This window comes from Falco rusticolus, chromosome 2 (assembly GCF_015220075.1).
Source record: "Falco rusticolus isolate bFalRus1 chromosome 2, bFalRus1.pri, whole genome shotgun sequence".
Classification (NCBI taxonomy): Eukaryota; Metazoa; Chordata; class Aves; order Falconiformes; family Falconidae; genus Falco; species Falco rusticolus.
In genome coordinates this window covers 59,209,290-59,221,500 of record NC_051188.1, presented here as the reverse complement: position 1 = coordinate 59,221,500, position 12,211 = coordinate 59,209,290, and the positions used below count along the sequence as shown (strand labels likewise).

General features: G+C 43.1%; 1 protein-coding gene across 1 annotated transcript; it reads right to left on the bottom strand.

The window, feature by feature from the left end:
* Window positions 1-1,040: 1,040 nt before the first annotated feature.
* TEX30 (testis expressed 30) lies at window positions 1,041-7,326 on the bottom strand. The gene is made up of 5 exons (XM_037378496.1): window positions 7,239-7,326; window positions 5,802-6,032; window positions 4,281-4,332; window positions 2,545-2,753; window positions 1,041-1,387 (listed from the first exon to the last, which is right to left on the bottom strand). The coding sequence occupies exons 1-5, from the start codon at window positions 7,254-7,256 to the stop codon at window positions 1,214-1,216; spliced, it is 684 nt and encodes a 227-aa protein (XP_037234393.1). The 5' UTR covers window positions 7,257-7,326; the 3' UTR covers window positions 1,041-1,213.
* Between the last annotated feature and the right edge of the window lie 4,885 nt (window positions 7,327-12,211).

The following is a 12,211-nucleotide window of genomic DNA, read 5'->3' as shown; positions in this document are numbered from 1 at the left end:
AGTGTACATTTAAGTCACTCTGCACTGTCACATACGACAGTTGCTCCCAAGAGCAAACTCCAGAATGGTGCAGAATGTCCAGAGTGGGTTTTGGAGACCTCTTGACAGTAGAGGTGAGTCTGCCATCTTAGGAGACAATGCCAAGGTGCTTTTCCCAGGACCAAGCAGCCATTTCATCTCAGGGGTCATCATTCAGCTGATGCTTGCTGCTGACTTGGCTGAAAGCAATTAACATATTGCTATAACCTTTGGTTATACCAGCAGGTTACTCATAGCCCATAATGGGGAACTCTGCAGTTGCAAGCACATGCAGTGTTTTATCCTCTGCAATATCAGAGCTCAGTTGAAGAGTTCTTCCTGTTAATGGATAATAAAGTCCAGATCCCCACCTGCCTCTTTGAAGCCCTTCTGACAGAAGCCATGTGCAACCTGTCATACTGGAGGCAGAACTGCTGCCTCCTTCAGCAGTTCCTCCAGCAGTATATAAGCATAACTGGTCTTTTGTCAGTTTTTGTTTAACAGCCTTCTGTGCCCATCTCCCCACAGGGCCTCTGATCAGTCCTTTATGTTGCTGGAGAGTGACACTTCAAAACTGTGACTCATGTTCTTTGCTCCTCATGCACAACTGTGCCTGCATTACCACCGCCTTCTCCCCACAGCGACCAAGAATCTGGCTCCTTAGAGCAGTGACACTGTAAATGACAAGATATTCCTCTCCCTGCATCACTAGTTTTGAAGCATATGGGAGTGCAAGGATAGGGCACAACCCATACTCACCAGCCTTGGGGGATGTGCTTGCAGAATTCTACAAATTGGTAGCTTTTAATTTCAAACAAGTACAGCATTAGTAATATACTCAGAAATGAGAGGCTCCTAAAAATTTGCTGTCAGCATAGATTTTTTCCAGTACGTTACTTCAACTACTAGTGAAAAGCATTTACTTAGTGCTCTGTATTACTAAGTGTTATATACAGTTACTTGCATAGAAACACAAGGAACAATGCTGCCATGATATTAATTATTCTGTAAATCTTCTGTCCTTCCTTTAAAAAGTTATTTATTTTGCATCATATTTTCATTCATACAAAAAAGTTTTATTTACATTTACACACTCAGACCTCTGAAAATACCCATTTTAATAAACAGACTTCTCAGAAATAACAAACTAATTTGCCACGTTTAGGAAAAGCTAGATGCAGCTTAAACCTGCAAATTACTTGTGCTGTAGTTTGATATTATCTCTAAGCCAAGAAAAAACTTGGGCATTTATTTCTTCCATGACATCGTCTGTTGTTCGTCCTTTGACTACCATCCCATGGTTTGCTTTATCAACCCAATGGATTTTTTTAGGGGCTTTCATTTTGCTTGCCACGTCTTCTAGCAATTGCTATGGAGAAAATGAGAATGAAAGTTAGGAGAATCAGCTGCTACAAACTGTGCATCTCCTAGATGTCTCACTTTGCCTGTGCAACACTTAATAGGCAGCTCTTAAAAACAAAACTGATCTGCATGCACATTAAAAACACCTTGATAGAAAAGATGCCATGATACTATTCAATAATGGAGTTTGCTCAAAGGTTTGTCCTCATTCAAACACAGAATAACAGAAAATTGGAACTTCAAAGACTGCAAAGGTCACAGCCCTGTGCAGGCTCCTTCCCCCCCACTGATGAAGGAATCCACTTTTACTGCCAGAGGGTATTACTAGCAATAAAATGACAGAACTTCTTGAGTCAGATTTGTCTACAGTGCCAGAGTAGCAATATAATTGGCTAGAGACTACCTTTGACTCTGCTCAACTTTCTCAGCAAACACATCTAAGAACCAGCTCAGAAAATCTTGAAAGTTTTCCCCATTAAGAGGGCACTCCAAGGATCTACTGGTTGCTAGCCTGACTTTGGTGACAGCACCTCAGAAGCTGTCCAAGCATGGAAAATGCCAATTACACACACTCCCAAAGTCGGGCTGAACTGTTCAAGAACAAGAGGTATCTATTTGCAAGAAAATAAGACAAAAACCACTGTATTGTCATCGCTGTGCACCTGTTCTTCATCTCTACAGTAAACTACCACTTTCTACGACAATAGTCTGTGGGTAGAACTGCTTTGCTAGGAGAATTTGTCATGAAAATGTGATGAATGTGAAATTGGTAACATAGCAGAGTGTTTATGTTTTGTAACCTGAAATGGTTAAAACAGAATAGCAAATAACTTGCTGCTTCCACAGGCTGCTTTTAATTTGTACAATCCTATTAAAAAAAGACAAAACATTTGAATCAGCAGTATTTTAGTGGCCCAAAGATGAGTTTGCTAAAGTGGATGATCGAGTATAATTCAGAAGTTTGAAGCAGCAAAAGAAAGCACTACCAGGCTTCCTTATGTTCAATGAAGTTTCCTACCCCAAGGCTTCCTTCAAAAGATATATATATATATTTAAAGAAGGCTGTTGAAGTCACAGCTGTGTACTCGAGCACAGATGTCACTCAAGTCTCATTCCTATTCCTCCATACTGTCCCTTCATAGCAGGACTTACAAGGATACTCACTTTTTCACACATCTCATCTGCTGATCCTGAGATAAACAGCACTGGACACCTGATAAATAATAAATCTTCATCCCGGAGCTTGGACTGAAGTTTTGGTCGATGCAATGGGTAAGATAAACATACTAGACCTTGAATGAAGTCATCATCATCATCATCCTGGCTAAGCTGACGTATCACAGAGGCAGCAGCTCGTGAGCCCATGGAACGGCCTTTCACCCATGTTAAAACAGGAAAAAAAAGTGTATCTGTTGTCACCTCATCTACATTCTGTTAGAGTAAACAACTCCTAAAAACAATCCAACAGAGTATTTTAGCGTACCAGTAGTACAAAATGCTAGAGATGCTTTTATTCATCTACCTCATTAAAAATACTAATCCTAATTTCTACATTTTATGCTAAAATATTTGTCTGGGTATATTGTGATTTCACATCCACATTTAAAAAAGAAGATGGAAAAAAAAAAAGTATAAATGGAGAGGGATCCTTTGCAATACTGGAAGGAACTGGAAGGAACATCCTGGGTGCAAGGGGAATAGAGGGACAGGTCCTGTGCTCCAGACGCTTGAAATTTGAGATAGCAATGCTATTATCTTGTATAATTTATTTCATGCAACCTTAATCTGCTCAAATCAAAAATAAAGTTCTATGTGCCTTACTCCTAAAACAAATCCAGCAAGTGTTTATGCACACTGCAAGCTTCAGCCTAAAAGTAAAAGTAGAAGCAGAGGCAGGGCAGGGTGGGGGTGGGGGGTGTGAACTTGTAGCATGAGGTCAGTCACAGCAAGAGGCTATCAAAATATCTCCTCAAAGAAGGGTCATATGAGCTGACAATGCTCTGTAATTGAGTGCTAGAAGTGGCTGATTCCAGTGGGATTAACTTGCATCAGTGCAGATTTGGTTGCACTTAGTCAGAGAACGTTCAGAGTTTCCTGTATCAGGTTATTCCTAATGACATCCGTCTACTTCCCTTTTCACATAACTGATTATTTTATCCACCACTAGGTTTTATCTACCAAAACCCGTTTTGGGGAAAATGATTTTCCATTTACCAATAACCAGAATTCCTCAAGACCTGCAGTTAAAAAGTACACATGGATTATCAGCAAACTCACGCCCTTTACAAGTGACAAGTTTTCTGCCAAATTACCTGGAAAACATGGTCTATGGCTCTTTCTGTCCTCCTTCTGGAGGGAGATCTGTGGCATCATGAGGAGGATGAATAGGTCTAGACAGCCATGCTGCCAGAAGAATCCGAAGAAAGCGGCAGGCTGGATTCTCCCATTTGTGACCCGAGAAGCAGTGCTGCTCAAGCCAGCTGTGAGACAGCCGACCTGCACACCCACCCCACACAGCCACCAGCTACAGAGGTGGTAGCATTCAGCTCCAGGTTAAGACACCCAAATGCAGATCTGTAAGTGGGCTTGTCGCCTACGTTCCCATGGCAGTCAACGGACTGCTAATCAATTAATGAAGGTGACAGAGCATTCAACTATCAGCAGATGGCTGAATTGCTCTCCCTAGGCAATACTGACTTTATTATAATACTAAGTTTATTCAGCTTGTTCCCATGTTAAGACAGCAAGCTTTTGGTGCCCACCTCAGCCTGGAACCTGTCACCCACATCTGTTCATTTGCTTCTTACCAAAGTGGCATAGACTTCAAAAACAGAGTAATTACAGATTGCTATCCTTAGAGGCAGTATAAGAGAGAAAATTATAGATAATAAAAACAATACCTGCAAGGAAGATACCCGAAAGTTTATAATCATCATAAAGCTTCAAGTATTCCTAAAGAAATAAGATAAAAGAGAAGCATTACAAGGCAGAATTAAGACAGCTGGGAGGCTGGGGATTTTTGTGTTTGTAGCTACTGAACACAAAATGGGAAGCTCTTTCAGCACTGCAGATGAAAAAGACACATAGAAGTTGCCCTCCTGTTTTTTCACACAAATCATAACACTTTGCAGCAACAACATAATCGCCATAAGCAATTTCAAAGTAGCTCCCAGCAAGTCTAAATTATTAGATGCCCTATCAAGTTACCAAAACAAAAATGATTACTGTGTATCAACATAGTTGTAGTAACAGACTGCATGCACACACTTAGGCCATCAAAAGCCAAAATGAGTGAGGAAAAAAGCTCTTCACTCAGGTCCCGTATTTCCAAGAAAAGTTTAAGACACAATCTTGTTAACAGAAAAAATAAAATTCAGAAACAGATTTTTCAGTTTTTAGGAGGTAACTATTCAGATGCTATTTTAGCAGAGACCTTTAAATTACACAGCAGCATATAAACTCACTAGCTACATTATGCTTCTTCAAAAAAGACCAGAGAACAGGTCCACATTAAAGCTAGCAAAGTCTAACTTTGTAAAAGTTAAAGCTAGCAAAGTCTAACTACAGTAAAATCAATGTACATATAATCACAATGACATACAAATTAATTCCTTAAAAACTGGACTTAGTTCTCTGATAAAAATGTCTGATGCTCAATGCAAAGTGCTCAAGCTGCCTTCTCATGCCCTAGTAGCTAGATAATCAGGAGAAAATTTCCCCTCCTTCCTACATGCTCCAGAACAGGAAGATACTCTCAGCTGATACTATTATACCAAAAAGTTGCTCATTTTAACAAAACCTAGGTACATAAGAACATCTTAAATAATGAAGCAGCAGTAGAAAGAGATATACACAAACACATATAATAGTTTAAACTGATTTTGAAATCAAAGACTAGGTTCTGGGGCTCTCATATGCTACTCCCAATCTCTTTTGCTTCAAATCCTCCTGTGACCCAGTCCCCTGCTCTTTCCCCAAAGTCTTATTCCCCCAGCTGACAAACCTCAGAGACCCAGCTCAATTGCCAACTCAGCTTCCTTCCTTCCAAAGCTGTATCCCTTAGTCCCCCTCTCCTCACCAAGCCCTCCCAGAACCCCTACCTACCTCTTGTTTCCATCCTAAATACTTCCATTTTTTCAAGCTATAATTTTTCCCACAAAGCACCCTTGCTTTCTGCACATCCTTTTCTCAGGCTTTTCTTTCTCTCCCGGAACTCAAACCCACATACTTACTGCAGCTGATCCAGATACTGGCCATCTAAAAATTGTTCCTGCTCTTTCTGCTCATAGGCAGTGCTCCATTTAGCTAACCATCACTTCTAATTTTCCCCACTGTTGGTTGACTAATCTCTGGTCATAATTTAAGAAACCCAGAAGATGACCCATGGATCGAAGCTTTGGCAGGAATTGGTCACTCCTTACCACAACGGTTTTGAAGGCCTTAGCCCTGTAAGCAATATTAAGGCCTTTACAAGTGAACCGCAGGCATAGAACTCCATGGGATGCAAGACAGGCTGCCAAAGTCACTAAGTGAGGGAAATTCATATCTCCTCCAGCTCCATGGGTAAGAATCACTCCATACGTTGGTTTGTTCTCTGGGACAGAAAATATAGCATCAAGGTATTTGTTTCCAAAAGGTATTTTCACCTTAACCTAGAAACGAAACAAAAAACACAAGGTAACTAAAAGGGAGGAAAAAAAAAAAAACCAACAAAAAAGACATCTACACATTATGATGAAGAAAAATTGGACAATTAAGACAGAAACCAAAATTGCAAGTCCACTTTTTTTCTGTTTAAGAGTACTAAACGAGTAACTCTACATCTGGCTCAAAGATTTGCTGTGCAATAATGGGCAAAATCAAAAATTACACCGTGGTAACCACTCAGTGAAGTGGCAGCCTGCAAATAGCCAAAGGCTGAACCTTCTCCAAGGACAGGAGACAGACAGCCCAGGTTCAGACAAAGCCACCTTCAGGCTGGTGGAAAGCCTCCAGTCGTGACAGATATCTGGAGGAGCTAAACTAGCCACAAGACCAGCTGATGTTCTTGCTGAACGAAAGGGGACTGGACAGTACATGTGCCCCAGTACATGCTGCAGCTTCTGAAAGCAAAAAGGAAAATACTCTGGGGCCAGGGTGAAGCACTATTTCATGCCAGTGCTGCTTCCCAAAGGCTCTCCTTGGCAGTGGCCCTACAGAGGCACCGTGCAGGGAAGGAGGAGGTTGTCAGCAGCCTCATGGAGCTGCTACCCTTCCAGCCTCTGCCCAGCAGAGATGGCAGAGGATGCCAGACGGAGGACGGCAGTGGGACATGTGTACACAGATGGGCGGCAGAAGGCTCAACGGCCAGAGCTGCTGCCTCCTGGCTACCGGGCCGTAGCTCAGCGAAGACAAAAGGCCAGGCGGGCTCAGCTGGCCGACACCCAGGCTCACACCCCTCCCGGGAAGGCCCAGGAGGCAGCACGCCCATCCCCCCCCCTTCCCCAGCCCTGGTGGCTGCCAGAGGGGAAGTGCAGTCGCCACAGGCCGCAGGACCCTACAGATCCAGACGGAAACGAGGCACACGGGCCCTGCAAGCGGTCAGCCAAAGCTGCTGGGCCCGGCCGAGCACTGCGGCCACCCCAGCGCGGCCCGGGCCGCCCAAGTGCCGGTGGCCCCGCGGGGTGCCTCGGCCCGCCAGGCCGCGGGACTCCCCCCGGGCTCGGGGCCCCACGAACCCCTCGCCAGGCTGCGGCCGAGAAGAGCCGCCCTTCACGGCCAGCCTCCCCCGCGGGCGGCCCCGGCGCAGGAACACCTGACCCCAGCCCCCCCCGGGCGGGCCCCGCGCCAGGGCAGCGCGGACAAAGCGGCGGCCGTACCTCTGCCTGCCCGCTCATGCCGCTCCCGGCGCCGTGACGTCCCGCGATTGACAGCCAGCTGCCCTATCGCCGCCCCGCCGCATGGGAGGGCCTCCGCCGGGCGCGGCCTGTCGCCGTGTCTGATTGGCCCACGTATGCCGGGGCCCCGCCCCGAAGGGCCGGGCTAGCTAGGCAGTGGGCGGGCACGGGGGCTGGGGGAGTGGTGGTGCAGGCGGGCGGCGTCCGCGTCGCAGCCGGGGTGGCCGGGGGTGGGCGGTACCGGTGCCGGCAGCAGCACGGCCGCAGGCGGGAGCCGCGCCTGAGGGGCTTTTGAACGGGGACGGCTGAGCCGAGCCGTGTGGGCGCGGGCGGCGCCTCTCAACTAGGCCTCGAGAGAAAGCGGGGCGCTGGGGGCGCGCCCGGCAAGGCCTTGGTAAGGGGGGGATCGGCAGCGCCTGAGGGACCTCTGACGTGGTTAAACGCCTATCGCGTGGGCGTCAGGCGCCAGTAACGGTATATTTTTAAAAGCTGTTGACGTATTGAGAAGCAAAATGTAACAATCACAGTAAATAGAATTTTAAAAATAATGGTTCTTTAGTTGCTGATTTAATTAGGCCTGAGTTACACTGGAGAGTTCGCAACACTCCCTATAAATAGTCTTTATTCATCTGTACATGTAAAACATGAACTGCTGGTGGTAATTTAGAAAAAATAAAGCTAGTTACGTTGGAATTGCTTGGAAAGCCAGGCTTTTACTGACTTCAGGGTGTGCGGATACGGTCCTTACTATGAGTTTGGTCTAGGGAGTGATGTCAAGCTATTTTTTCTGGCAGCTGTTGACACACTGGGTCTATGTGACATTCACAAACAGGAGACTACATGACTAGGGTTTTAGGTGCCAATGTACAGCTATCTGCTGGGCTGTGCTTTATTGTACAATAAAAAACCTGGTGTGTTCAAAACAGCCTTAAACTGATGGAAAACAGCACCAATATCCTACAACAGTGCCGGTGGTATTTAGATATTGGGTATTTCCCAAAGATTTGTTTCTAAAATCCTCTGTGGCAAGGTATTTAGACAGAGATCATGTTTTCTTCCATTATCGGTGTATAAAACTCATGAGTTAGGATACCAAATCACTTAACTGATTGAAGATGCTATCACCAAGTAGAACTTCGTTTTTCACATTTTCACCTGCTGCAAAATAAGTTAGTGGCTTGTGCTCCGAGTGTCTCACTGTCACTCTGTTGGCAGGATACTGTCAAATGCTGGGATCCAAATATTGCAGCCCTCTTGAGAAGCAAACCTGGCAGGGCAGCTCAGGCGTACCCACTATCTCAGTGTCCACCCTGCCATCAGAGGATTGCCAGCCTCACAGATAAATTCCAGTCCTAGCCGTTATTATCATAAAATGTAAGTGTTAAGGGCAAGTAATGGAGCATCAGCTGTAACCTAGCTGGAAAAGACAGGGAGCTTTATTTGTCTAAATTTTTACCTTGCCTAAAAAATGGCAGGCTAAAGTGAGATGCGGAAGCATAAAGCTGAGTGAGAGGCACCAGCACAGGCTGCACAAGTTGTACACTTTTCATTGCCAGCTGAACTGCAGGTGATTTTGAGGTAGCAGTTCCTTGAGCCATAGCTCACATTCAGGGCATCCAGCAGACTAGGGGAAAGACAATGCTTCAGAGTAATGCCGAATTAACTTACTTTGAGTGGAGATCGCACTATTCCCATTAATACTGAACACCAATTAAGCCTTTACAAATTCGGTACTTGGCAAAAGGGGACTGAGAAGATCTGTTATCCCAAAGCAATTGCACCTCAGCTGCAGCCTCAATTCAGAACACAGGAATGCAAGAAAGAGAGTTCATAAAACTTCATATTAATTTTCTAATTTTTTCTTCTTCATTCCTTTCTTTCCTATACTTAATGGATGCTTATGTGCTCTGGTATAATTTATATTTTTGGTGTTGTTTTGCTTCTTTCTCGGTCTGATTTTTGCATTCTCTTTTTCTTTAATTTTTTCCTCCCTCCTCAGTGCACGTGCTGTATTTCTGCTTTATTCACATCCTGTTTTCAGAGCAGTCCTTGAGGAACATAGATCCCATTAATTCTATCCATGTGTAGCCCCTTCCCACTGGAAAACTATTTTCCTATGCTTTCTGCATATAGCAAACTGCTACCAGTTTGCTTCCTATTTTCTCTGTTCATTTTCTTAGCCCCAATCTCCTTTCAATACTTAAAACTCTTCTCTGCATAAGCACCGTGTTTGAGGTAGGCTGGCTAATACCCGGTAGAGTCCAGAGCAATGCAAATGAACACATGCGGAGGAAAGAGAGGATCTGTTATTCTTTAATCCTCTGGTCCATGGGAATAGGGTCAGACCAGCCTGTTTTTACTGCACTTTTCCTGCAAGAGCTTTCCTTCTGGAAGATAAGGGTACTTTATAGCGACCCAAATATTGCTAATATGTCCAAGGCTAAGAACTTTATATATATTAGATTGCAACTCATGGATATATTTTCTATGATGGATAAAGTCATACGTTTTTATGAATTTCTGCATATGTAATGAAATTTTCATGTAAATGTGAAAGAATAGTTTTTAATATTGCAACATAAGGCAACTCATACCTAGCTACTCAAACTTAGGTTTCTGTGGGTTTAGGGGGACATTTAAATAGATGCTGACTGATTTTCAAGTGTGCCAAGTAACGCTTCTGAAATCCAGAAGTATTCACTGCCAGGAGTCATTGACAATCATAATGCTTTTCTTTACATGCTTACATATGAATTAAGAGTGTAAGTTTAAACTCCCACCAATTAAAATAGTAATTATAAATCTCTGAACTTCTCCGTTATTGTTTTTAATTGAATGGTCTAAGAAAGCGTTGTTTCTTAGATGCATGGCATCATTTCATATCTTTAACTGTACATCACTCCTGGAAATAGAAGCTTGTTCTGAAAACATTATATGGTGCATAATAATCTAAATTTGTCATCAAATATGAAAATTATGAAAGGTATGTGATTGGACATGTTTCAATGAGAATATATGTTGTGTGTTATAGTAACCTATACACTGTTGTAAGCACCTCTGACAGATTTGATATGCCAAAGACAGCTGGGTTTGAATAAACAGTGGCTGTTTGTCAAAGAATGACATTATTCCCAATCTAAACTTGGGACCTGTTAACTTTCGGTAGTACATCAGACAATCCATGTTCTTTTCCTTGGATTATAAATACAACTTTTCATACCAGAGGCTCAGATTTATATGCAGTAGGAACAGCAGAGATGACCTTTCCCACTAATCTTGTGTTGGAATAAGTTTGTTTAGAAAAGTGTATAAAAATAATTATAAAAGTATAAAATAATATGTTTTTTTCCCTGTGCTTAAGTGCAAAATACCTAAAGGCTGAAGAGCATGGGGATCAGAAACAGCTGATTTATTTTATTTTTTTTTGTTGTTCCTTAAACTTAATAAAAGACCATCAAAATTATTTTTTTTGTTTTAGGCTGGAGACATGCATATTTGTTATAGAAGTTTGACTCTCACTTTAAATTAGAAACTTGAGTTTTGACCAAGACCCTTCATTTTTTCTGTTCCTGAGGATGTGAATACACAGCAGCACATGTATGTGCTGTGTGCACAGGTATCAAAAGCACCTTTACTAGTTTTCTGAAAGTGATCAGCAAGCTATTATTTGATTAGCCAGTATAGTTTCCTGAGTTAAAAAGTAGTGATACCCATAACTGACTAATTTTTAATTATTGCATCATACTTCTTGAGGGTCTGAAAAGATTTTAGGTCATCTGTGAAAGTGGAAGTGATGGGCAGGCGATAAGCCAAACTTCTATAATGTGCAGAAAAATATAGGATTTTAGTGTGGCCTGTGTAGATCCCCATGCTTTTACAGTAAGCTGGAGAACTTGGCCATTTATGCATTGGACAACTTTTTCCAGGAATGGTGAAAGAGCAAGCCATATGCTCACATTCTGCAGATATAGATGCTGACCACCAGCAAGGTGAGAAAGTGTCTTGGCTGTAACTTCCCTTGGGACCTTAGGCTAGTAAAGAAGGTGAATTGCTCAAACCAAATTGAAGCCATTTCTATTAGTGGTAATTCTTTAATTCAGTCTGATAAAATGTGTTTATTCAGCAATTTGTTCATTCTACATTGATAACAGTATCATTTTATTATTCTAGTTTTTCCTGTGATCTCAGCTTTCTCATTGTGTCCATCTATCATTAATTAGCATAAGACTCTTTGTGGACATTTCTGGCTTTGTAATTGTGGTGCTAAATGGAAGGCCCTTACTTTAATAAAGGAAGGTGTCATTGTGACGCATGTTTCTGGATGGCAACTTTTGGATGCTATACATTTCTCAGGGTCTTTGTTAGGGATTTTGTATTCCCTCATTGTTCTTGATAAGTGCAGCCACTTTGTTTTCCAGTGGCAGCTGTTACAATTCATGCGTGTGCTGGGACTGCTGACAGGAGCTCACTGGCTATTCTGTCCGCCTGGCTGATGAAATGACCTGGCCAGAAGCCAGTGGAACAAGCCTTTCTGCTCACACTGCTGCAAGGGAAGAATTAATAGTTTCGGCATGCCTGTACAGTCTTTGAATGCTAAACTCAATTCCATGTATGTTTTCGCTCTGAAGTTTCACTCTGTTTCTGTGTGTTGCTTCTTTGAATGATTTGCATGGTTAGGGATGGTAAAGAACTTTACTGCTGCTGCTATGTTCACCTTTATTGTGAACATTGTGTTAAGGTCTAACACTCTTTAACATTTAATTCTCAGTGTGAGCCCTCTCTGGAAGGAAACGGGACAACTGGTTACCTGGGAGGCTGAGGTACTTCATGACTTTTTTGCCTCGATCTTCACTGGCAAGTGCTCCAGCCACACCACCCAAGTCACAGAAGGCAAAGGCAGGGACTGGGAGAATGAAGAACTGCCCGCTGTAGGAGAAGTTCAGGTTCAAGACCGT

Excerpts from the sequence above, each read along its gene's own strand:
- TEX30 (XM_037378496.1), bottom strand. Across the intron at positions 4,333-5,801 it reads AGGCCTTCAAAACCGTTGTG|GAATACTTGAAGCTTTATGA; the intron begins GTAAGGAGTGAC and ends TTATTTCTTTAG. Across the intron at positions 2,754-4,280 it reads TTCGGGTATCTTCCTTGCAG|GCCGTTCCATGGGCTCACGA; the intron begins GTATTGTTTTTA and ends CATGGGTGAAAG.